The 26,860-nt window shown below is 47.0% G+C and overlaps 1 protein-coding gene across 1 annotated transcript; it reads left to right on the top strand.

The window, feature by feature from the left end:
- The first annotated feature begins 4,282 nt into the window (after nucleotides 1–4,282).
- LOC136500343 (probable E3 ubiquitin ligase SUD1) lies at nucleotides 4,283–8,928 on the top strand. Its single transcript, XM_066495677.1, has 9 exons — nucleotides 4,283–4,606; nucleotides 4,799–5,299; nucleotides 5,433–6,020; nucleotides 6,120–6,310; nucleotides 6,416–6,706; nucleotides 7,442–7,599; nucleotides 7,695–7,858; nucleotides 7,940–8,086; nucleotides 8,285–8,928. Exons 1-9 carry the CDS (start codon nucleotides 4,388–4,390, stop codon nucleotides 8,669–8,671), a joined length of 2,646 nt encoding a protein of 881 aa, XP_066351774.1. The 5' UTR covers nucleotides 4,283–4,387; the 3' UTR covers nucleotides 8,672–8,928.
- The last annotated feature ends 17,932 nt before the right edge of the window (nucleotides 8,929–26,860 follow it).

The raw sequence follows: 26,860 nt of genomic DNA, 5'->3' as shown, positions 1-26,860 counted from the left end.
AGTTCACCTACACACAAGAGATTCAAGCTTTAGGAATCCAAACTTGTTGAGGGCCCTTCACCTTCTCAACAAGTGACTTAGCCACCCAAATCTTCTTAGGCCTATTCTTGTTAGGGGGACCTAAGAACATAACTTTCATCTTTCCACTAGAGTCCTTTCTAAGCATGTAGTAAGCATTGAAGGCAAAGGGTCTAGCATGTTTGGCAAGAGTTGTGGTAGTGGAGTTTGACACTCATGAGCAAAGTGGCCTTCTTGTCCACACTTAAAATATCTCTTTGGCTTTGGCTTTGACTTTGATTGTTGTTGTTGAACTTGAGCCTTCTTCTTCTCTATACTTGCCACATATCCAATGCCACTTCTATCCATCTTTATGACGGTGTTCATGAGTAGCTCACTTTGGAGGTGCTTGCCTCTAGCAAACTTGCTCAATCCAATCTTGAGATGCTCTTTCTCCAACTTGAGTTTCTTATTTTCTTCCTTAAGAGCATCATCTTTCTTCTCTTCCTTGAGCTTCTTGTTTTCTTCTTTGAGCTTCTCATTCTCAAGAATCAACTCTTTATCATGATCAAGAGTTTCTAGCATAATGGTGTTGTGGCTTTTCATTTCTTCAAGATCTTTCATGAGCTTCTCATTTGTGTTCTTGAGCTTGACATATTCATCATAGTCATTGTACTCAACCACTTGCTTGCCTTTGCTACTAGATCCTTGCTCAATGCTCTCATCAATCAAATCATCAAATGATGTAGCTATATCAATCTTAACAACATGGTTAGTAGCATCATGTGGCTCATTTGGTAAAAATTCTTAAGCAATAACAAGAGTATCATGATTGATCTTAAGAGTAGTGTATTCATCTTTTAGCTTGTTGTGGCTAGTGATGAGCTCATTATGTACCCACTCAAGTTTATCATGTTTATCCTTAAGCTCTTTCTTAGAAGATTTAAGCTCCTTGAGTTTGGATGATATAGCATCATTAGTTTCTCTAAGCTCATCATTTGCCTTTTCCAATGTATCGCACTTAGCTAAGAGTGAATCATTTTTAGCATCATACTTTTCATTTGTAGCTCTACTTTTTCTAATGATCTTAGTGTATTTTCTTAGTATTTTGATAAGATCGTCATATGTAGGTGAATCATCATCATCGCTATCGCTATCATCATCACTAACTTGCTCATCATCACTACTATCATCATTCTTAGTTACCTTGCGTTCACCTTTGGCCATATGGCATAGGTGTATAGAGGATGATGGCAATGGTGGCGGTGAAGATACAAGATCAATAGCAATGGCAGCCACCTTCTCATTGTCACTATCATCATCGGATGATCCACTTGATGAATGAATATCCATGAGCCAATCATCGACAATGTAGGCCTTTCCAGTCTTCTTCTTCTTGTAGAAGTCCCTCTTTTTGCCATCTCTCTTCTTGTATGGCTTGTTCTTCTTCTTTTCATCTTCATCACTTAAGCTCTTATACTCAAGTCTTGCTTTGCCCTTATCTTGGCTAGCTTTGAATGCTAAGTCCTTCTCTTTCTTCTTTATAGATGATGAGCCATCTTGTGGCGTGATGTGCATGTACATCTCATGAGCATTGATCTTTTCTAAGATTTGTGTCGGTGTAGCAGCGGAAAGATCATCTTGATGTAGCACGGTCACAATGTGCCCATATTTGTCAATGGGGAGGACACTCAAGATTTTTCTCACAACGTCGGATGGTGACATTTGAGTAAGTTCAAGCCCATTAACTTTCTCTACAAAAACATTTAAATGTGAATACATCTTATTAGCACTTTCTTTAGGAAGCATCTCAAAGGAATTTAGCTTTTTGATTACAAGATGATAGCGTTCCTCACGCTCACTCTTGGTTTCCTCATAGAGCGCACAAACATCCGACCATAGTGCATGGACATCTTTGTGGTTCCTTACGCGATTGAACACATCTTTGCAAAGGCCTCTAAAGATGGTGTTTTGAGCCTTTGCATTCCATTTTTCATAATTAACCTCATCGTCTTGTAAATTAGTTGCATCTCGAGGTTTTGGGAAGCCTTGAGAGGTGGCTCTAAGAATACCAACGTCTAGAGCTTCTAAGTACGCCTCCATGCGGATTTTCCAATATGGAAAGTCATCTCCCTCAAAGATAGGAGGAGATCCATCCTCGTGAGACATCTTGCTCTAAGTGGTTAAGCTTAAAAATGTGAGCACGAGGCTTCGATACCAGTTGAAAAGATCAAGATGCCTAAGAGGGGGGTGAATTGGGCTAATTCTAAATTTTCTTGCAATAATCAAATCCTACGGTTAGCCTAATTAACCCCTTGTGCCTAGAAAAGTGTTTCTATTAATCTAACACACAATGAACTTACAACCTATGTTCCAAACTTACTCTAGCATGTCAATTCTATGAATGTAAGAACAAGTATTGAATTGCTCAAAGTAAATGCTCAAAGTAAATAGAGAGAGAGAGGAACACGGCGATGTTTTGCCGAGGTATCAGAGAGTTGCCACTCCCCAATAGTCCTCGTTGTAGCACCCGCGCAAGGGTGTAGCTCCTCCTTGATCCGCGCTAGGATCAAGTGCTCTCTACGGGTTGATTCTTCGACACTCCGTCGCGACGAATCACCCAAAGCTGCTCACAACTTGAGTTGGGTCACCCATAAGCTCCGCCGGATGATCACCAAGCTCCCAATCACCACCAAGCCATCTAGGTAATGGCGATCACCAAGAGTAACAAACACGAACTCTCACTTGACCACTCAAAGCCTAATGAGAAGATGGATACACACTTGGCTACTCTTGATTCACTAATGAGGCTACTCTCTTAGATTCTCGAATCTCAATCATCTCACTAGGCCCTTGCTCTTCTTGGCACTTACAAATGTGTTTCTCAGCTGTTGGAATGAGCAAAAGTAACTCCACACACGAGTAGAGCTTCTATTTATAAGGTAGCCTGAAAAACGAACCATTATGAGCTTCTGTGGGGTGATCGGATGCTCCGGTCGTACTGATCGGACGCTTCGGTCAGTTTAACCCGTGAACTAGTGAAAATGTGTTGACCGGACGCGTCCGGTCGCATTAAACCCTTACTAGACTCGACCGGACGCTGAACCCTCAGGGTCCGGTCAGTACTGACCGGACGCGTCTGGTCGCAGATTTCCTTCTCTGGAACCTTACTGGAGTCGACCGAACGCTGCCTTTCAGCGTCCGGTCACTTGACCTCTCTAGCGTCCGGTCGCACCGAACACAGTCTATTGATTAAATGAACTGACCGGATCCTACGGCCAGCGTCCGGTGACACTGGAGCCAGCGTCCGGTCAGCATTTGACCCTCCATTCACTTCCAACTCTCGATCATATGTGAATGAAGTTTGCTCCAAAGGATCTTAGGCATTCATAGGAGCTACCTAGAGCTAGTTTAAACAAGTGTGCACCACATCTAACTCACTAGACTCATCTAGGTCAAGCTATCCGTCTATACCCCCCTTAATAGTACGGCCAAAGGAAAAACAAAGTCCTAAACTACTCTAAGTGTCACTTCAACTTCAATCGACACTTAGAACTAGTCATCCTTAACCTTGTCGTCCATCCTTTGAAAACCGAAACGATTTCCGTCGTAGGGGCATGACAACCTTGATTGCCCAATTGATCTCCATTACCATGACCTAACTTACTTGTCTCTGCAAAATACACGTTAGTCAAAGTAATCTTGTATTGTCATTAATCACCGAAACCCAACTAGAGGCCTAGATGCTTTCATAGAGGTTTCTACCTCTGGTTAGCAGCAGGATTATAGAAAGAATTATAAAGTAATCTGCTGCTCTTCCTGTACCTGCAGCAGGGGCAGGTGTCGAAAGGCACCCCTGCTGCACTGTAGCCACAGCAGAAGCAGACGTCAAAGTCAGTCATATTGTCGCATCTAGTCACTGTAGTAGCATATCAATAGAACATGTCTGTGTACTGGAATTAGATAAGTAGAGTTATATATATCGCCTATACGACAACTCAGTAAAGAGAGCGAGTTTAGTTTTGCCATCTCTGAGCTGAGTTCCGACCAACGCTGATGCTTGTGCTTGTGCTATGTCACTCCCTCTTCTATCTCCGGCGTGTGCAAGGGCGCTAGTGAGCGGACTGCTCATGTGTGCGTGAGCGTCCTGTTCATTTGAGCTTGTTTGACTTATAAACCGTATTTTTTTCAGTCAACGAACCATATTTTTCTTTCTCACCTTATCAGCCAACAGTGCTGCTTAAAAAAAAAAAGCCCAAACGAACCGGGCGCCTCGACCCCACAGTCCTGTCCACGATGAGGCAGCAGAGCCAGAGAGGGCAAGGCAGACTCAGGCTGGCAGAGGCCTTTCCCGTGACCCGAGAGTGGGGAACGGTACGGCTGGCTCACCATGGCCGACGCGGTGATCGCCCCTCTCCTGCTCGGCGAAGCGGAAGGCGACGACGAGGACGCGTGCCGCATCTGCCACCTCCCGGCAGAGGCGGGCCGGCCCCTGCGCCACCCCTGCGCCTGCCGCGGAAGCATCAGGTTCGTCCACGACGACTGCCTGCTCCGATGGCTGTCCACGCGACGTGGCTTCAGCTCGGCATCGTCATCACCCAGATGCGAGGTGAGGTTGCGTTGCTCATCGTCGGCGCGAGCAATTATTAGTTACATATATACATCACCCTTGGAATCGTTTCCTCGATTGGGGGGTGTTTTAGGCGCCTGGTGATGCTGCTGCATCTGCTTCTTCGGTTTACTTCCAACATTGCTTGCGATGGGATTGAATCGATCGATGAACCAATCCAATGCCTTTCAGGTCTGCAAGCGCTCCATCTCCATCGCCCCCATCTACGCCGCAAACGCTCCCACCAGGCTGCCCCTCCCCGAGTTCATGCTCGGCGTCGCCAACAAGCTCATGTCCTGGCTGCTCCTGCTCCTCTCCCTCCTCTTTGCCATCTGCGTCTGGGAGTTCATCATGCCGCTCACCACCCTCTGGGTCTGGCGCCTCGCCCTCTCCAGGACCTCCGCACAAGTGCGCCGCCTCCTCTCCCTCCGCACCTCCGCCTTCTTCAGGCCCTACGCCGTGAGGTTCATGCCCTCGACGGACACTGTCCTTGCCTGCGTCTCCATCAGAAGAGCCTTCCTCAGAGAGCTCCCCAACCTTAGGCTGCTCAACGCCCCTGCCAGAGTCGCTGCTGATGCCCTTGCTCCCCTCGCGCTCTGGGTGGCGCGCCTCGAAGCTCACCTGCAGCACCGCTTTGGAGGCTTGGATACCTTGCAGGTCCTTGCGTTTCACACCGTCGAAGCAGCCCTGATGGTATGGTTTGGATCTATTTGTCACCTACAGTAGTATTCACTAGTAGTACTCCTACTTGTTTCCAGAAAATGCAATTTAATTTAATTAATCTCTCTTCTGATAATAATGTCTCTGTCTGTTAACTCATTATCAGGTGGTAATAGGTGATGTGGCATTTGCTCTTCTGCTTGGGTTTCTCCCGTTCTCACTGGGAAGGATACTATTATGCTGCATGTCGTGTTTCACCTCTGGCACTCTGGATATAACCCACTCCTCCACTTCAACAACATCAGTGCTTTTTGTTGGATATGGGCTTATCCTTGTGGCGGCTCTGCTCTCTACTGCCTTGCATACTTTCCAGCAATACTCTAGGGGCGAGCACCTTACCATCACAGTTTACTTCGATGCCTTAACTGACTTGGTGTGCTGGCTATTTAGCCCTCTTAAGATGCTGCCTAGCATACATGTAATGCTCGATAGGACATGCACTCTCTTGCAGCACTTCTTCAGGGGGATCATAAATTTAGCAAATGTTTCTCTTAATCTCACAGTGATTCTTGTAATATGGCCTTTGCTCTTTGGCTGGTCGCTTGATATCTACACTTCAAAATTGTTTGGTGTGGAAATAACCCAGAAGCTCCAACTTCTATTTGCTTCATCATTTGCTTCTACTGCTCTTCACTGGCTTATTGGATGTATCTGTTTGCTGCTGCACTCGTTACTTTCCAGTCTTCTTCGCTCGGTATGCCGTACTAACTCTTGGTTGAGCATTTGAGTATATGTGTTGTTTTCTTGTCTCAGAAACTAACCAGCAGTATGTGTGTGTTATGCGTGTCACTAGGCATTGAGGCTAGGTACCCCTTTTGTCCACACTACTGGAGGCCAAATCAAGATTGGGGAACCATTCTGCAAGTTCTTTTTCAAGATTGTGCCTGGTCTTTTTGTCAGCCTTATATATGTTGCGATGGTCATTCTTGTCCCTGTTGAAATTACTTTCCGTTTGGTACCTACCGTGTTCCCGCTAGACATCACGTAAGTTCTCTATGATAATTTTTTATCGTGGCAAGCGGTATTTGCCCTTCTTTGGCATCTCATGTCATTTGCTTATTTATCTTAATTCATGTTTGCAACTTGCAGCTACTTTGATCCTCCAACAGGCACAGTACTTTGGCAACCAACACGAAACTATGCAGAGTTACTATCTGGTTTTCTTCTTTTGAAGTTTCTAATCTGCAATGCACTCAAATACCTTGAGCCTGTTGTGCTTGTGAAGAAGGTACTGCGGTATTGGTTTGCCAGTACCGGACAGGCTCTTGGTTTGTCTGATTTATTGACTGCCCAGCCTGATGGTGCTGGTGAATCTGAAGCTGGGAATAGTGTCACACCAAATAATCAGTATGGTAGGCCTGCTGAGGCTAAGGATAAAAGGTACCCCATCTGTTTGTATTGAATTAGTATTCATGTTAGAGCTGGATTAGTCATATGTGTGATTTTGAACAATAAAGGTGTCTATTCGGTTGAAAGGAAGGTACCTAATTTGCAACATTTTTATGAAAAGAACTTTCCATTCCCATGTTGCAAATAGTCGTGTCATAATTTTATTTGGATTTCATTTAGCAATCTCAATCTTACTATACTAAACCCTAGTGTACAAGGAAACACAAGTGAGCAGAGCACCACATCATCTTGAATATATTTGCTATTTGACAGTCATTCAATGCCCTGAAGGCCTCTTTAGAGCTGGAGATTAGAAAATTCCCGTTTAAAGTGTTAGTTAATCCTATGTGGGTCTTTGACATAGTGTTGTGTCAGCCTTTGTTTGTCAGTCTTAGACATGTCTGATAGAGTTGCACAAGGTCATCATTCTTTTTTGAGGGGCAACCTGATTCTTATTAATGGCCCAAAACGGCCCACATCATGATTTCTTTTTTACACAAGATTTACAAAGGCACACAGCCCACAGGTGCACAGAGAAGGCCATCAGTTTGGCTCCTAGTCATACTCTGTCTTAGTTTGTTAGTCAGTTGATCTGCAATTTTCTCCTAATCTCCTGTTTATTTGTTCTCCTCATTCGCTTTATTTAATCAACAAATGTATATCAAGAGGAGTCGGGTACAGAGTTTGTTCTGGACATTTACCCCTTGTTTTGGCACAATGTACCAGGAGATCTCTTGCTGTTCGATTGGCACTACTCGTGGTGCCAGCGTGGCTTACTGTTGTCATGTTCATTGCTGCTCTACTTGTTGCTCCAGTCTCAGCTGGACGTGCATTGTTGTTTGCCATCCCTCAGTTGCCAGTAGCAGGTGCTTTGAAGTCCAATGGTAATGATTGTTCACCAAAGCTCAGTAGATCTACATTGTCGATTAAGTTCATATGTTAGATTGTTTGGGCTTTACTTGTGCATTTTTTCCTTCAGATATTTTTGCTTTTGCTGTCGGATTCTGCGTCTTGTCGACTATTATTGCTGCCTCTAGAGATGTCTTTGCTTATGTGACCTCTGGGAGAACACGCCTTCTGTCGTCTATAATCTGCAGTCGGGGTATAACTGCTTTGAAGAGTTCTCCGCTTTTGTTCCTATGGGTGAGTTATCTGAGGTGGTTTCATTATTAGTTTTTCTGCTTTCTGGTTGATTCAGCTCAGTGACTTTCTATATGTTGTCAGGTTGTCGTCATTCCCTTTCTAATCGGATTGCTGGTTGATTGTCTACTGATATTACCCTTCGTGGTGCCCGCTGATGAAGTTCCAGTTCTCGATTTCTTCTGCACTTGGTTCTTGGGGTCGCAATTGCTGAAATTCTGGACTAAGTTGGTGAGCTGCAACTTTTCTTTGTTGCTTTCCTGACCTTGTTAGTTTGAAACAGTTGGATCAGCAAAACTGGTTCCTGACCACCTTTACGGTAGCTTGTAGCTAATTTACATACTATTATTATCATTATTTGGTTGGGTTATAGTCAAGTTCACTAATGAGCGATGCAACTACTTTGGTTTTATTGTTTCTGATCTGAAGGTTGGTTGGACAAGGGTCGCACCTTTCCTGGCCTGTTTCGTCGACGAAAGGTGGGATCGGAAGCTAACTCAGGCTAGGGAGGATGGGTTTTCAGGGCTCAGGGCATTGTGGGTCTTGCGAGATGTTTTGATGCCAATCACTGTCAAGCTACTGTCTGCTCTCTGTGTTCCTTACGTGCTTGCAAAAGGCGTGGCACCAAGATTCGGCTACTCTACTGACGTGAACTCTGTAGCGCTTCGTTTTGCATGGCTGGGCAGCCTTGCCATGTGTGCGCTCTGTTATCTAGCTAAGGTACTCTCCAGGTTTGTTGTCAGACTCCACGATTCTATCAGGGATGAGCGCTATCTCATCGGGCAGAGGTTGCAGAACTACGTGGACAATATGTAGCTCAAGTTTCTTTATTAGTGTCAAACAGGGGTTAGGGTCAGATATATACATGTAGTGTAATAGATATTCTGCAGAGTGTGCGCGCGCGCGCGCGCGTGAGAGAGAGAGAGAGAGAGAGAGAGAGAGAGTCTGTCCAGGTGGTTGTACTCCCTGCCTCCGGGAGGACACACCTCGAAACTTGCATTGTGAATAGTTTTCCAAGAAAAGGCTGCATCAAACCGTGACCGATGGAATAGAAGTTACATCACCTTGAAAGAGCCCGGCCCTGAATTTTACTGTATATGAATTTCTTAGGGAGTGATTGGTTGCAAGTAGGAGGTCATCCTTAGCCTCATTCCAGCACCGCTCGGTGCACTTGGTCATGTTTGGATGTCTGCCTTGCATTCTTTTTCTGCTCTGTCTAATTCATTTTTACCCCTCCATCTCGTATGGATCTGTCTTCTCGATTCCTACTTTCCTTATGATGCACTACGACGCGATGTACTCATGATATAGAGGTCTATGTGTCATATATTTAAAACTTCTATCTATGCATGTAATCAAACAAGATCTTATCTACTAAACCAACAACAAAGACAACCAAACATAATTGGGTGTACGGTTTGAACATGCATCTCATCATCCTAGACCGGCTCTCCATCGCGGCTTCCCATCACCAAAGCAACCCATCACCCCTTTAGAGCATCGCCAGTGGTGAGTCGGTTCATCAGATAAAAAAGCTCACATGTAAAATGTTGTTTGGTTCGACTCACGCTTCTGTCCGGTGGTTCTCCCGTGGTGAGTCGACTTTTTTTACCATCTGGCCGTAGATATACAAATAAAAAAAAATCCAAACCTCTCACGTTCTCTCCTAGTACCTGCTTTCCATGCAAACTTTCGTCTATTCTGATTTTTAAAATCACGACGAGTCGATGCAAGAACATGAGTCGATTCTTTGTCTGTCCTGAATGATTCTATTGCTGCAGTGGTATGGTTCGACTCATCACGATCCAGCTAGGACTATGAGTCGCATTTTTTCTGCCACTGGAGATGGCCTTATACTTTTTTTTTTGCCTCTCATTTAGGTACAACTGTAGTATCTGTTCGTGAACAGACACACACCAACGCCACACACACCACACTCACTCACACCACAAGTACACAAACAGATTCTACAACTACATCTAGATTCTAAGATCGCGTCCTTTGTGAGATCACCGGGTCCATGGATCCGTAGACGACGAGGTGCGTCGCATTTCCTTTGTGGTTCCACGCGCGAGAGGCAACAGAGTTATTTGGAGGCGAACCCCCGTAAGACACTAGAAAATCGCATCCACTGGGGCTCGATCCCTGGCCGGCAAGGTCCCAGCCACTAGGCCTTGCCACCTGAGCTACGCTCGGTTCTTATATGGCCTTATACTTGGATCTAAAAAAATTCGACCGCATAATGGCCTCCGAGATTTTTTTTCTTAAGAAGAAAACTTTCCCACGCTGTCGACGAAATATGGTCGGCAGTCTACCTAGGGGTATGCCCAAGGTAGTAGATTGTCGGTAGACAGATGCGCAAGGTACAAACAAGACGGTGACGCAAGACATACACGAGGTTTTATCCAGGTTCGGCCGCCAAGAAGACGTAATACCTACGTCCTGCGTGTGATTGTATTGCTGTATGTCAATGAGAGATGATTTTTTAGAGGGGTCCCCTGCCCGCCTTATATAGTCCGGGGGGCAGGGTTACAGATCTGGAAACTAATCCTAGCCAGTTACAATTGCCATATATGGCCGGATAAGGATTCCTATTCTAACCGATAAGGATCTTGCTTGATCGCCAAATCTGCCTTGACTTCTTGCGCGGGACTCCGAACAGGTTGGTTGGGCCGCGCGTCGTCTTTTGGTGGACCGGACCCACTGATCCAGACCGGCCCAAGCCTAGCCGTAAGGGTATAGGGGTTAATACCCCCACAGTTAGTCCCCGAGCACCATGTATTATGCTGCGACACGCCATTTTAACCTTCTCCGACAAGTAAGGCTTGAGTCCTTGACATCTCTGACCACCGTTGTCGCCGGAGAAGTAGGTTGTCCGAAGAATGTATGGTGCTCTTAAGAAAAAAGAAAAAGATTTCCATCCTGTGAAGTGTGCCCACTTGTATTTCTGAAAAGAAATGTAAGTGAACCTTGAAGCGTAGCATCCTGATTATCAGAGACGTAGGGGTCGAAAAACAAACACGTTCACCGCAAGGTGAAGTGTGCCCACTTAGTCCCCGAGCCTGGTAGTAGGTGACGTAGGCACGTGGTGCCAGGGTCTAAAAAGAATTCCCAGTTAAGTTAAGAAACCAATCGTCATATAGGCGATACGAGATGCACCGGCAGGTGCATCGTACCGATGTAGTCTCTGGGCTTGCTGGAAGGCGAAATACGAGCCTTGTAGCAAGGTCTAAATAAATGTCTCTCAACTGTATATGAGTACAAATCACATGTAGCCGAGGAGAACGATCTCCGAGCAGTGGTTGGGACAGTTCCCGAACACAATAGTAATCCTTACAATCAGTCAAAGCACAGGGATCGATAAAACAAACATATTCGCCACAAGGTAAAGTGTGCCCACTTAGTCCCTGAGCCTGGTAGTAGGTGACGCAGGCACGTGGTGCTAGGGTCTAAAAAGAATTCCCAGTTAAGTTAAGAAACCAATCGTCGTACAGGCGATACGAGATGCACCGACAGGTGCATCATACCGATGTAGTCCCCGGGCTTGCTAGAAGGCGAAGTATGAGCCTTGTAGCAAGGTCTAAATAAATGTCTCTCAACTGTATGTGAGTATAAATCATATGTAGCCGAGGAGAGCGATCTCCAAGCAGTGGTTGGGACAGTCCCCGAGCACATTAGTGGTCGGAGCAGTCCCCGAGCACGGCAGTAGTCAGAGCAGTCCCCGAGCATGGAAGTGGTCGGAGCAGTCCCCGAGCATGATAGTGGTCTGGGCAGTCCCCGAGCATTGTAGCGGTCGGAGCAATCCCCGAGCACAATAGTGGTCTGGTCCATCCTTGAGCACAAGACATGCAGCGAAGAAACGAACACCGCTAGTACTATTATTTGGTGTATTTATTTATCTCCTTACTCTGTCAAGTCCAATCTGACATGTCTAGTCAAAAAAACAGTCGGGCATAGCATGTCACACTGTCTTCTTGCTCTTTCTAGCAAACAGTTGCTTGGCGCCTGTAAGGAGGTGCATCAGTGTGGGCCCTCTCACACTATCATCGAAGAGGCACGTACACTGGTAACGAAGGGGCGCATTTATTGGCGTAGATCTTGAGGTTGTGAAAACAACCGTCTGCGACGCGTGCGCATGTCTCCCAAGAATCTTGGGTGGACGAAACGATGGAGCTCTTGGTTATTTATAATATAGAACTGGTAAGTTACTTTTTACTGATCCCCATTATCATTCGCCGCCACAGCCTTCTTCTTCCTATTGCCGAACCCTATTCCTCCAAAATCATCACCAATCACCCCTCCACCGCATCCACCCCTTTAGCAAGGACAGATTAATGGCGAAGAGAGACACCCAGAAGAAAGCCGGAGTCATGGCAAAGGAGTGGTGGAAGTCAAGGAGCAACGAGTAGACCATCGAAGACCTTGTCGCCATGGGAGTGCTCCACAACAAAGCACTCGTGGGATGGCGCGCATCGGAAGGAGAAAGCTACCCCGATCCACAACTAGGTGAGATTGTGGTTTTCGAGGAGGCAATGGCCAGGGCTGCTGGCAAGCGGCCGGCAGCCAATAAACGTCGTCAGGCCATCTTCCCTCTTTCAGACGATGAAATAGAGGATGCAGACATCTTCTGACACATCCCTCAAAAGAGGAGGAGACAAATGGAGTCGACGGAGCAGGGTGGCTCCTCTGTGCCAGCAGGGATCGCATCACCGACCACTGCAACACAGAGGACAAGTGGAGAAGGGGTCAAGCACCAAACCCCAGCGCCGGTCTGGTCATGGAAAAAGACCCGGTGGAACCCGCCGAGCACATGGAGCAAGCACGGTCGAAGAGACGCTCCTTCGCCACGTCATTCCGTGCTTCCAAGCTGTAAGTATTTGTAACCTTGATGTAAGCTTACAATTTGTATTGAATACTATTGTCTTCTGAACTTATCTCTGATATATTAGGTCGGCGTCCACCAAAAATCCCGACCAGCTAGCCGGGTGCGGCACGACTTCGCCAGCAATGGCGGAAAAAACTGCCCAGTAGCCAGCTGTGGAGGAACCTGTGGAAGAAAATCCACTAGAACCTCAGTAGACGAGCGGCTACACGACAGTCCTCAAGCAGCTGGTCGAGAAGAGAGCTGAGCCAAGTACAAGTGCTCCGAGCACTAACCTTGCTGAGGGGGATACTTCGACGCCAAGGGGACCAGACCAAGCCAAGGAGTAGCAGCCGGAGGTGGCACAGAGCACGCTTGCCGATGCTATGGCTCATGGGAAAGCCATAGTGGTCGTAGAGACTACAAACTCCAGACCAGCGCCACCTCCTGAACAAGAGGCCGAAGAGGACGAAGTAGAAGAGATCCTAGGCCATCCCCAAGACAAACGACAATATGTATATGTGTTGCGCTAGTGGAACGACAAGTGGGTTATGCATGAAGAAATCTCAGAGGTCGAAGAGACCCTAAAAGTTGAATGAGCGACAAAACGTCTGGTGACAGAAGTCTAGGTATGTTTGGCTTGACCACTTGATCCTACTATTTAGTCAAACTGTCTGACTTAGCTTGTTTATGTGCAGGACTTGATAAAGACCGCAAAGTACCAAAAGAGGTGCTTCGACCAGATTGAGGGAATCACAGCAAACAATAGAGAACTGGCGGCCGAGGTGGAACGCTTACGCCGCCAACTTGAAGCCACCGACCAGGAGAGGACAGAACAAGATGCAAAAAACCAGAACCTGGTCATCTAGCTCAGTAACAAAGAGTAGGAAAAAACAAATAAGTTGTCATTTTATCACAGCAAGTGCATGACACGTGTTGTCGCATTGTTGGTAGTGACAGCTGTAGTGCAGGCTTAGAAGCCAAAGTAACCTGCCTCCAAGAGGAGAATAGCTGTGTGACCACAGAGTGTGGTTGCCTGAAGGAGGACAACGAGAAACTAGCGTGTGACCAGTCTCAACTCCGGGACCGCACAACTAAGATGAAGGAGGAACTAAAAAGTAAGTGTTCCAGACCACCTTGCTCATTCTGTTGCCCGCCTTATCTTGTCGTGCCGTTACATTTTGATGTCTTGTACGGTTTGCTGTTTTAAAAGTAAATGCCAAGAAACACCTGGAGGCCATGATGAAAGATCGTGACGGCTGGAAGGCGCGATGCCTAGAGACCACCAAGGATCAGGATACATGGAAGAACCGATGCCAGGAGGTGGCAACTGGCATTTTACCCGTCCTCGACCTTATCGACCCGGCGCTCACAGAGGAAGTGCCAAGGACGCCATAGCCTAGACTAGTCGAGAGATGCCGAAAGGCATGGGAATGGTTCCAAGAGTTTGTGAAGGAGGTGGGTGAGTACACGGGTGCACATGTGCTAAGCATGGTGCGTGCCCACTACCCCCTGATCTATCTTAAGTGCCTAGAGGCTGGGTACCCAAAGGAGGTAGACCCACATAAGGCTGAGGAGCTTCGGATGACCTAGCTGGACCTATCGTCAAAGATAATTGGCGACATTAACCTATGTGGAGGTGGGACAACACCTGTATAGGGTACGCCATCGACAAGTTAACTGGAAACACCATCAGTTGCAAGCCAACCGATGAAGCCTACGGTCTTGACTAGCCAAGCATTGGCGGGGCCATCCTCTTCAGCTCAACTAGCACAAGAGTCCTCGAGACTCGAGTAGAATATCGGAAGCGGCGAGTAGTAGGTGTCGCGCGCCCCGACCAGCCAATGGAATAGGCTTAGAGCTGTAGAAGAAGGATATAGTTGTGTTATTGTAAACTTGGGCCTCTTCAGGCAAGCTTGTAATAATGTAACTATATATCATCATAAGCTTGTTTGCTTTGTATAAAACGTATTTAAGCTTGAGACTCATTTTGGTGTAACTAAGTGAGAACATGTTAACATTCTGTTTAGTTGTACCATTTTGCTCGACACGTCATCCCGAAAAGTTTGTGCGGCCCTAGTTTGCCATGTGGTCAGAGTGTGAGGTGCGTGACCTATGCACACGTAGACGCGAACAAGTCAAACCAGGGGGGACCTGCCGATCACCCATAACGTAGAGAGCGGATCCCATGCACGTGTTGGGAGGAATCGAAGACAGGGCCTGCTCCGAAAACCATAGAATGAATGGTGGTTGACCTTTACTGGCTAAGTTAGAATAACCATAAAATTCAAAGTGACATATTAGAGTGGTCAGAGAAATTATAATAGCTTTATTGAAGTAAATCGAAAGTACAAAAGGAGTACATATCTTAGTGGTTAAGCATAGAAACATCTAAGCTTGTTGATGTGCCACAAGTTTGGTACGTCCGTACTGTCCAGGTGAGCTAACCTATAAGTCGTTGGTCATGTGACTTCCTTGATCATGAAGGGCCCCTCCTATGGGGTTGCGAGTTTATGGACACCAACCTGGTTCGTCTTCCACTTCAGGACCTAGTCCCCGACCACAAAGAATCGCTCTTTAACATTCTTGTTGTAGTACCTGCGCAAAACAACAAGGTATTTAGCTGTACGTACACAAGAATCGAGCCACTTCTCTTCTGCACTATTCACTTCTAGCTCTTGTACTTCATTGACCCTGCCTTCATCGAAGTTCTCTACCCATGCTGATCTGAAAGCTATATCTACTGGGAGGACTGCCTCAGCACCATAAACCATAAAGTATGGTGAGACACCGGTGTTATGACTAGGCTAAGTTCTGAGGCCCCAGACCATGGCTGGTAACTCTTTGAGCCATCTTCCAGGAGCTTTGTCATTTTCTCTATACATCCTCTTCTTCAATGCATCCAAGATCATGCCATTTGCCCGCTCGACTTGTCCATTAGCTCTAGGGTGCGCCATCGAGATGTATTTTACTACTATGCTCCTTTCATCACAGAAGTCCCAAAAAGCGTTCCCGGTGAACTGAGTACCCAGATCAGTGATGATGTTGTTGGGTATGCCAAAACGGTGGATGACTTGGTCGAGGAACACGACAGCCTTTTCTGAGGATGCCTGTACCAGAGGCATGTATTCTATCAACTTAGAAAATTTGTCGATCAGCACGAAGACGCATGTAAATTTCTTAGGAGCCGGTTTGAAGGGCCTGATCATATCTAGTCCCTAGCATGCAAAGGGCCAAGAGGCTGGTATTGTCTGGATCTCATGTGCTGGTATGTGGATTCTCTTGGTGAAGAACTAACAACCCTCACAGTGGCAGACTAGCTTCTCTACATCGGCTACTGCTGACGGCCAATAGAACCCTACTCGGAAAGCCTTACTGACTAGCATTCTTGAGGCCGTGTGGTTGTCGTAGGAGCCAGAGTGGATTTGGTCTAGGAGATGTTCACCATCCTCCTGGGTTATACACTTCATCAAGATTTCCTCCTCTATATTCTTGTGCCATAACTTGCCATCGACGAGCAGGTACTGCTTACTGCGACGCATCAGGCGCTCGTTTTCTGTCCGATCAGTGTAGCCACTGCCATTTGTTAGGTACTTAATGAAAGGTATTTTCTAGTTGGGCTCATGAGTGGTCGGAGGCGTTTCGGTGGTGCTTGATGCCGGAACCGTAGCCACCAATTGCTAGTCTGGAGGCTTGTCTACCGTGGAATCTTCCTCTTCGATGGAAGGCGTGAGCAGGTCTTGGACGAATACACCATGTGGGATTTTGGCTCGAGATGATCCTAACTTTGACCGCGCATCTGCTGCTTGATTCTTGTCCCGGACCATGTGTATGTACTCGATGCCATAGAACCTGCCTTCTAGTTTTCTGATAGATTTGCAGTATGCATCCATCTTTTCGCTGGTTGTGTCCCAGTCCTTATTGAGCTGGTTGATGACCAGAGCCGAGTCTCTGTAGACATAGAGACATTTAACGCCAAGCTCAACCGCAATGCGCAAACCATGTAGGCATGCCTCGTACTCGGCGGCATTATTAGATGCTGGGAAATAAATCCTGAGAACGTACTGGAGCTGCTCCTTGGATGGTGACACGAAAATGACTCCTACTCCTGCACCATCAATGTTGAGAGAGCCGTCAAAGTACATTGTCCAATACTCATCGGATCCCGGAGAGGCAGGTGTGCTTAAGTCTGTCCACTCGACGATGAAATCGACGAGTGCCTGAGACTTGATTGTAGTACGACTTGCAAATTCCAAGGAGAAGGGGCATAGCTCCATTGCCTATTTAACGATGCGCCCGTTCGCATCCTTGTTGCTAATGATGTCTCATAGAGGGTACTCAGTCATGACCACCACACGATATCCGTCGAAGTAGTGTTTCAACTTTCAAGATGTTATTAGTATGGTGTAGATCAACTTCTGAATCTGTGGGTACTTGGTCTTGGACTCATTGAGTACCTCACTGATGAAATAGATTGGTCGCTATACCTTGTAGACATGGCTGGGCTCGTCGCGCTCAACCACCATGGCCGTGGAGACCACTCGATTAGTAGCCATAATGTAAAGCAGGGGTGTTTCGTCTTCTCTGGGAGTAGTGAGGACCAGAGGTGACATAAGGTATTGTTTTAGCTGTGTGAAGGCAGCGTCTGCTTCCTCCAACCACTCAAACTTTTTGGATGCTTTGAGCAGTTTAAAGAACGGTAATCCTTTTTTGCCTAATCTTGATATGAAACGGCTGAGGGTGGCCATGCATCTGGTAAGCTTCTAAACATCCTTCACCTTTTTGGGCGGCTTCATGTCCAAGATAGCTTTGACTTTCTCCAGGTTAGGGCGTATACTGTCATGACTGATGATGTTGCCAAGTAGTATGCCAGAAGGAACACCAAAGATGCACTTTCTTGGGTTTAATTTCTACTAGAATGTGTTAAGAGCTGCAAAGGTGCGTTCTAGGTTGTCAACAAGGGTATGTGCTTCCTTGGTTTTGACAACTATATCATCAACATAAGCCTCGATGAGGCCATCTTTTATCTCATCGTTGAGGTAGGCCTGTATAGCGTGTTGGTAGGTAGCCCCGGCATTCTTGAGCCCGAACAACATGGTCGTGTAGCAGTAGGCACCGAAAGAGGTGATAAAAGATGTCTTGATCTAGTCGTCCTTTTTGAGAGTGATCTGGTGATAACCAGAGTAGCAATCGAGAAAGGAAAGCAGCTCGCAACCAGCGGTTGAATCTATGACCTCGTCTATGCGAGGTAAGCCAAAGGGGTCCTTAGGGCAGTGTTTGTTGAGATCAGTATAATCAACGCGCATTCTCCATTCATTATTCTTTTTGCATACAAGAACCTGGTTGGCTAACCACTCCGGGTGATACACTTCTTTGATAAATCCGGCTACCAAAAGCCATATAACTTCTACCCTAATCGCCTCCTTTTTGTCACGAGCGAACCGTCGTAGCTTCTGCTTGATAGGTTTGGCCTTGCCGTTGACATTCAAGGAGTGCTCGATCAAGTTCCGAGGTACACCGGGCATATCGGTAGGTTTCCATGCGAACACATCCACATTGCTCCTCAAGAACCTGACGAGCGCGTCTTCCTATTTGGGATCTAGGTTGGCCCCGATAAGGGCCGTTCTATTGGGATCGCTATCGACCAGCTAGATCACCTTGTGCTCCTTGGACTTGATGTTCTTGCATGGAGCCTCGAGCTCTGGGATCTCTAGATGGTTGGCCGAGGTCTTCTTGGCATCGAGCATGGTCTCGGCCATGCGAATAGAGAGGTTGTGAGCCTCTGCTATTTTGAAACTGTTGTCTTCGCAGGTATAAGCTACGTACACGTTGCCTCGAAGGGTTAGAACTCCTTTCTCGGTAGGCATCTTGAGAACCAGATACCTATAATGAGGTATGGCCATGAACTTGGTGAGCGACAGTCGACCAAGAATAGCATGGTAGGTGCCGTCAAAGTCAGCGACCACGAAGTTGACGTAGTCGGTGCGGAAGTGGTCCGGGGGTCCCAAACTGCACAGGTAGCGTGATCTGCCCGAGAGGTGTAGAGCTCTATCCGGGGAGAACACCCCAGAACTATGCCTCGTACAGCTTGAGGTCCACCTGAGCTATCTTCAGGGTGGGTAGACTGTTCTTGAACAGTATATCGATAGAGCTACCGCCGTTGATTAGTACTCTGTCAAACTAAACCTTGTTGATACAAGGATCGAGGACTAGGGGAAATCGTCCTAGCTCAGGTATTATGGCCCATTGGTCCTTTTTGCTGAAGGAGATTTTGTGGTGAGACCACGGAGGGAGCCACGGATCGGTGAGGAGGTTGTCGGTGTTGGCCACGTTCAAGCAAGCGCGGGCGAGCAGCTTGCGTTCTCGTTTGGTCTCGATGGACACTTTGCCTCCGATGATGGTGTGCACGTGATCGGTTGGCTTGACGTACTTGTGATGAGGATCTGCGTCTTCGTCGTCATTGTCCTTGTTGCGCTGTTCCGCTGCGTCGTTAGGCTTGTTGGACGTATCCGGAGCCTGTTGACGCGTGTAGATAGACTTGAGAACACGGCAATTCTCCATGGTATGGTTTGACTTAGGATGGAGTTGGCAGGGCCCTTTCAATGCTTTGGCGTAGTCGTCTTCGTAGTTATGATGTCCGCCACCTTTTTTAACAGTGTTGACCTCACCGTCGTCTTCCCAAGCATGCTTGCCCCTGTAATCGTCGTGGCGGTTACGCCGCTGATTACATTGGTTGCGGTGATCGCGGGAGTTGTAGCGCTGGTTGCGGCGGTCAAAATTGTTGTTCCGACCATGGTTGTCGTGGTAGTCATCGTGGTGTGGGGGTGGTCGGAGCGTGGAATCCTTGCTACTTCTTCGATAATTATCTTTTTAGCATCGTCGGCGTCCACATATTTCTTAGCGGTGGCCAGGAGCACTGTGACCGATTCAGGTCTCTTGCAGAGGAGCTTGTCCCTTAGGGCATCGTGGAAACAGAAGCCAGTGATGAAAGCCTCGATTGCCTCGTTGTTGGAGATTGATGGGACCTTGATGCGCATCTCCGAGAAACGCCGGACGTACTTGCGTAGTGGCTCATCTTTTCGATCTCGAATCCATTGCAGATCATATTTGTTGCCTGGTTGTTCACAAGTAGCAATGAAGTTGTCGATGAAGGCTTGCTTGAGCTCTTGCCAAGAATCAAAGTATTTCGTCGGCAAGCTAACCAGCCATTAGTGACCTGCATGACCAGCAGTGACTGGAAAGTAGTTAGACATGACGTGCTCGTCAACCATGGCTGATCTGCATGTAGTTTCATAGAGCATGACCCATAATTCGGGGTTTTCCTTGCCATCGTACTTCTGAAGTTTCTCAAGCTTGAAGTTCTTGGGCCATATGACTTGGCAAAGGTGTGGAGTAAACTGCTTCATACCCGGTGGGCCATGGGTAGTGTCATATTCCATACGGCGATAACTTTCATGGGATGCTCGATCATCGGCTCTCTAGTTGATGCGAGCGCACAGATCATGTCCACCGAGGTAATGGTAGAGATCATTATTGCCATCACAGTGATCTCGATTGCTAGCTAGATTAGCCCTACGACCGTGGTTATCGCGGCGATTGTCGCGGTTGTCTCAGCGGTTATCGTCCCGGACGTCGTGGCGGTTGTCCTCTCGACGACGGTTGTCATCCTGGCCACCATCATGGCCACTGTTTCCACCTTGATGGTTGTCTGATGGGTCATTGTTGCGTGAGCCATGTTGGTTGAGTGGCTGTGAGCGACTTGGGTACTGGCGGCTATGGCTTGACTCGACTGAGATGGATGGAGCCCAGGCTTGATTTACAATCTCCGCGGTCTGGGCCATAGCAGCCGTTAGATAGGCTTGTATCTCATCACAAACTACTTGGGTTTCCGGGGTGTTGGGTAGATGTTGCATTGTCGCCATGACGATGGCTACATTGGTGCTTAGAGTCCTGAAGACCTGTTTGTCCCCCACCCTGTCGAAAGCATTGTTGAGGTCGCGTGGCTAGACCCTTATGCGTCGTGCCTCCTGGTCTGCTTCGGCTTCGATTTGTCGGTGATTAAACCGGTCAATATTGCGTGCTTCGCGTGCAGTCCTTTCTTGTTCTGTTTCGCCAACTGTTGGCGGTTCGTCATTGCTGACAACATGGATCAGATCCCCTCGTCTTAGCAGGAAAGACGGGAATTGTGGGAACCCCGGGGCATGGTCTGGGATATCCAAATCGTATTTGATGCCTTCATCTTTGTGATGCTGAAGCTCAATGTGGACAGATGCATTAGATGCGATGCCAGGCGAGGAGCTGGAGTCACCCTCTTAGACTATGTGGACGGATCCTTCTTGATAATCTTCAATCCAGATCATGTTGACGAAGTTGCGTGGCTTCGGCCGAGGTCGGTGCATAAAACACAGATCCAAGCGGCGTTGTAGGTTGTACGTGTAGTTGGAGGCAGTGTTTCATAGGCCGTAGGGCTGGACCTGGTGGTTCTCCGTCGAGGCTTCATACTCGGAGAGCTAGAGACCCATCGCGAAGGCTGGCCGGCGACGAGCGGAGCGCCCTTCAGGAGTAGATATGACCATGAGATCTATACCAAGTTGTGCAGGATGACTGGTCTGAGCTGGTCGGGTAGATCTATTGTGGGAAGCGGTTACCTACTCATTAGGTTGACTTTGAATCATACTTACCAGAGCTAGGGTTTCAGCGAGTTTGGTGCTGACCCGATCGATGGAGTCGAACAGGTCGGTGTTGTCGATCTGCTTCCCTTTGTAGCGGGGAAGCGGATGACAGGTTGTCAGCATGGCTAAAGATGATGCAAGCGTGGTTGGAGCCAGATGTACCGTGGTCGGAGCCAGATCCATCATGGTCAGAGCCGTATCCACCATGGTCGGAGCCGTATCCACCATGGTCGGAGCCGTAGCCGATGCAGGTGAAGTAGTGGTCGGCGCAGACTAAGTCCATGCCTCCTCCGTGGTCATGGCGATGAAGTCGTCGAAGCTGGTGGTCTAGGTGATCTGGCCGACAGTGAGCGTGAGGCCGTTCAGCGTAGCCATGGAGCCAGAGATGATGACCATCTTGTTTGCTTGGAGAGCAGTACGCACACCCCCTACCTAGCGTGCCACTATTGACGAAATATGGTCGGCAGTCTACCTAGAGATATGCCTAAGGTAGTAGATTGTCGGCAGACAGATGCGTAAGCTACAAACAAGATGGTGACGTAAGACAGACATAAGGTTTTATCTAGGTTCGGCCGCCAAGAAGGCATAATACCTACGTCCTACGTCTGATTGTATTGCTGTATGTCAATGAGAGATGATTTTTTAGAGGGGTCCCCTGCCCGCCTTATATAGTCCGGGGGGTAGGGTTATAGATCTAGAAACTAATCCTAGCCAGTTACAATTGCCATATGTGGCCGGATAAGGATTCCTATTCTAACCGACAAGGATCTTGCTTGATCGCCAAATCTACCTTGACTCCTTGCGCGGGACTCCGAACAGGTTGGCCGAGCCGCGCGTCATCTTTTGGTGGACCGGACCCACTGATCCTGGCTGGCCCAAGCCTAGCCATAAGGGTATAGGGGTTAATACCCCCACACACGTAGATCAAAAAACTCTCAAATTCCTGCTCCATCAGCGGCAACGCAACCCATGTGAAACTATGTCAGTCATTAGACTTAAAAAAACCCTGAATTCCTATCTCATCCATACACAGCGGTACCGTAGCCCATATAAAACTAGACCGGACATTAGACTTGTGTTTTGGTGTGAAACACACGAGGAATTTTTTTACAACACGCAAACCTACCTACGCCTGCAGAGGTGGGGAGTCGAACTCCCAACCTGTAGCTTTCCGCTATGTTAGCTGCACTCGAAGGTTGTGGAGTCAACTCTGTGTGCTTTTGAATGTTGCCAAAATTCTCGATAGACCACTGGAAAAGTTCCTATGACATTTATACCATCGCTTTACAGCTTATTCGCTTAGCTTATAAGTCGTATTTGTTTAGCTAACGAACAATATTTTTCTCTTACAACAAATAAGCTAACAGTACTTTCAGCCATGGCTTATCAGCTAAGTGAAGAGGGAATTAGTTCTTTTTTCTCTCTCGGTACCACTACTGTCCATTTGTCCAAAGTTCATACAACGTCTGTCAAGTAGAGGGTAAAACAACAATTTTGCCCTTGGTTCACCTCCATTGCAAAGTAGTTTTTTCGGTTCTCTATTTGCCACTGCAAGGGCTGGATCCGATTGATGATGATGCTCGTTGTTACTCTTACATAACTGGCCAGTTCAACCGGTTTTTAGCATTTCGATTGCACAGACAGTCTTTAAGTGAACCAGACTAGTTTAGACTTTGGTTCGGTATTTTAGCAGTCCGACCGCTTTTTCGGTCCGATCCTGATAACTATGCCTCAAATGTCCGAAGACTCCCGCGGCCCTTTTCTAAGGGGTCCTGGTCCATAGATCACTGCTCTCTGCTTGTTTTCCGGCTCCGTTCATGCTTAACGCACGTTCTTTTTTTTCTATTTTCGGCTACTATTCGCCGGCCGACAGTCAGGGTTGTTCGAAGGCCATGTGCATGCACCCCCGATGTCTAACGACTACGCCGACCCTTTTCTGGTGGGTCCTAGCCCACAGATCATGACTTTATGCTTGTTTTTGTGTTTCGTCCATGTTTCATGGGTTATAGCACATGTGTTTTTCCATTTTCAGATCTACCGCCCAACAATCGGCCTGTCCTTAGGCTGCGTGCACTAACCCTGATATCCGATGACCTCGTGGTCCTTTTTCGTTGGGTTCTGGTCCACGGATCACAACTCTCTGCTAGTTTTCTGATTTCATCCATGTTTCGTGGGCTATAGGCTATAGCGCACGTCTTTTTTTCGATGTTCGGCTACTATTTGTGGGCCGGTAGTCAGGCCACCCGGAGGCCGCATGCTCGCACCCCTGATGTCCGACGACTTCCGCAGTCCTTTTGGGTGGGTCCTAGTCCACAGATCACGGCTCTACTGGTTTTCCGGTTTTGTCTATGTTTTGCTGGCATCTTTTTCTCTGTCCATTTTTGGCTACTATCCACCGGATGACAGTTTGTCACCCAGGAGTCCGCGTGCATGCACCCGTGATGTCCCATGACTCCCATGACCCATTTCTGGTAGTTTCCTGTTAGTTTTCCTGTTTTGTCCATGTTTCGTGGGCTATAAGGCACATCTTTTTTCTCTCTCCATTTTCGGCTTCTATCGACCGACCGGCAGTCGGCCCACCCAGAGGCCGCTTGCACTCACCCATGATGTCCGAGGACCCTCGTGGTCCTTTTTCCGGTGGGTCCTGGTCCACAGATCATGGCTCTCTATTGGTTTTTCCATTTCATCCATGTTTCATGGGCTATAGCTATGTCTTTTTTCCCGTTTTTGACAACTATCCATCGGCCGACAGTTGAGCCACTCGGAGGCTGTGTGTACGCAACGCAAATGTGACACCCACGGTGTTTTTTCTGGTGGGTCCTGATCCATAGATCACAACCCTCTGCTAGTTTTCTATTTTAGTTCACATTTCATAATACAGCGCACATCTTTTTTTCATTTTCGGCTACTATCGGCTGGCCAACAGTCGGGCCACCCTAGAGGCCATGTGCAAACCCCCCCCCCCCCCGATGTTCGACGACAACTGTGGTCATTTTCTAGTGGGTCCTAGTGCATAGATTACATCTTTCTACGGGGTTTTCCAATTTTGTCCATTTTTCATGGGCTATTGTGCACGTCTTTTTTTAGTTTTTGGCTACTATCCGCTAGAGGATAGTCGGGTCGCCCATATAGGCCACGTGCATGCACCCCGGATGTCTGACGACTCCCGTGGTCCTTTGTGGTGGGTCTTGGTCCATAGATCATGACTCTATATTGGTTTTTCAGTTTTGTCCATGTTTCGTGGTCTATAGCGCACGCCTTCTTTACATTTTCGGCTACTATCTGCCAGCTGATAGTCGGGCTACCCAGAGGCTACGTGCACGGACCCCCGATGTCCGCCGACCCCCGCAGTCCTTTTCTAGTTGGTCCTAGTGAAAGGTCCTAAATGGATAGAGAGGAGGGGTTGAATAGCCTTATTAAAAAATCTACAAAGCACTAGAGCAAAGTGTTAGACAACAATAAGGCGAGAAGCGGTTTTACTCTAGCTCCAATGAAAAAGCAAGCCACCTACCAATATCTAGTAGTTATGATCTCTATAGCACTCAAACAAGCTATGTCACTACTTAAGCTAACTAGTGAGCTAGTAAACAAGAACCAACTAGAGAAAACTAGTAACAACTAAAACTACTAGCTGCACTAGAAAAGCAAGCAAGCTCTACACAAAGTATGAAAGTAATTGCAAGAGAGGTAGAGCTTTATACATAACTGAGCAAGTGTCCAATGAGAATATTAAGAGACAATTGACACAAGATTTAACCCGTGGTTCAGTTGCTTGCCGGCAACTTAGTCCACGTTGTGACGACGCACTCGCTTGGAGGTTCACGCGCTTATAGGCATTGTTGACGGTCGCTACAGCAAAAATAAACCGTCAATTTCACCTGCTCAAATCCTTAAAAGCAAACATCACCATAGGTTTAGAGGCTTTATACTAACGAATTTCACAAGTCTTGGTGAATATTTGCATGCAGGTTGATTTAGCCATTCTATGGGCCAAATTGGGCCATAATGCGCCAAATAATTTACATGATCCACGATGAAACCGACTCTAAGGACCTTTAATCCACCATCAAAGACAAACCACCAAAGATCAATGTGAGAGGGGCCAGGGTGGGGTCGATCGACCCCCTAGGGCCACCAGTCAGCCCCTCCTTCGACGTGAAGCATCCACCGCCTTTGAGGATCAATCTCCACTGTGTTTCCATGTCGGTTCGAATCAAGGGATGAGATGAAGTTGTGACACGGATCGATGATGTGGCACTGACTTGCCCCTACTCCATCTCCCCTATAAAGGACCCCTAGACCCCCTCTAGAAAGGCATCTCATTCGGGATCAATTCGATCTTATTCAGATCAAGACACACCAGGAGGAATAGGTCTAGAACTCTCCAATGTAGTAGACTAGTAGTTTGAGAGTTATGGTCGAGTTGGGCTCATATCTAGGTTCCAGATCTAGTCTCGGAGGCTTGGTAAGCCATTGTATCCACACTTTCATATCTTATGAGACTTTAATGTTTACATGCTATATCCTTATCTACGTGGTTATGCTTGATTTGGTTATACGCTTAGAGTAGTTGAAGTTACCTTTATATTTATGCATAGGATCATAGAGCGCTTGACCTAACGTTATTTGAATGGGTTAAGTAGCAGACTTTGTGTAAGCATAGTGCTTATACAAGGTAGTGCCTGCGGATGCACCCTATAGGCCGGAATGTGTGTTAGACTACGTGGGTGACAAGACACGTTGTCCGTGATAGTCACGTTGGTCGTTTGTAATCCATCTCCCGTCTATAGGACTAGTAGGACCTAGTTGTGATGGAAGAGTTATATTTAGCTATGCTCTTCTTTAGTAATGTCCCTTATGAACGAATAAATAGTTAATCTTTTGCTATAATAAGTTTATATGCCACAGTACTTATATAACTTTGTTGTGGGAGTATCATAGGAATCTATCTCACTAGTTATACTCCCAAGTTATCAAGACTATTAGTTTTATCATGGATTTATCCCCTAAGTGTCATTATACTTAATTCCTATCTTTACATTTACCCCTGCTCTAGCTATGCTGGTATGGTGATTAGTAGATATTCCTTTATTATTCAATACTCTTTATTCCATTATTTCAATGTGGTAAAATATAAATAACGATACCTAAAATACTCCTGGTGAAATGCTACAAATGGTGTTCTGTGCGCTTACGAAATTCTTATTTTCTTATTTGCACTCATAAATACCAATAGGCATAACATGCCTAACCCAACACTTAGGTGCCACACAACCAACACAAGATGAGGGTACACAGGTCACGAGCAATCCACTAGAGTTGCCTTTTGGTGCTCCACCGGGGAATAGCCACAAGAACCCCTCACAAAAATGCCGGGTGTGGCCACAAACATTCACCAACTTGTGCCAACACTCCTTAGCTGCTTAAAGCCATCTAGGTGGCGGCAACCACCAAGAATAACAAGAGAAATCC

This window comes from Miscanthus floridulus, chromosome 13 (assembly GCF_019320115.1).
Source record: "Miscanthus floridulus cultivar M001 chromosome 13, ASM1932011v1, whole genome shotgun sequence".
NCBI lineage: Eukaryota > Viridiplantae > Streptophyta > Magnoliopsida > Poales > Poaceae > Miscanthus > Miscanthus floridulus.
Note: the sequence above shows the minus strand (reverse complement) of the source record. Positions and strands in the feature narration are given on the sequence as shown.

Coding starts and splice junctions, on each gene's coding strand:
- LOC136500343 (XM_066495677.1), top strand. CDS start 4,388: ATGGCCGACGCGGTGATCGCCCCTCTCCTGCTCGGCGAAGCGGAAGGC. Junction 6,021..6,119: donor TTTCCAGTCTTCTTCGCTCG/GTATGCCGTACT, acceptor GCGTGTCACTAG/GCATTGAGGCTAGGTACCCC. Junction 8,087..8,284: donor TGAAATTCTGGACTAAGTTG/GTGAGCTGCAAC, acceptor TCTGATCTGAAG/GTTGGTTGGACAAGGGTCGC.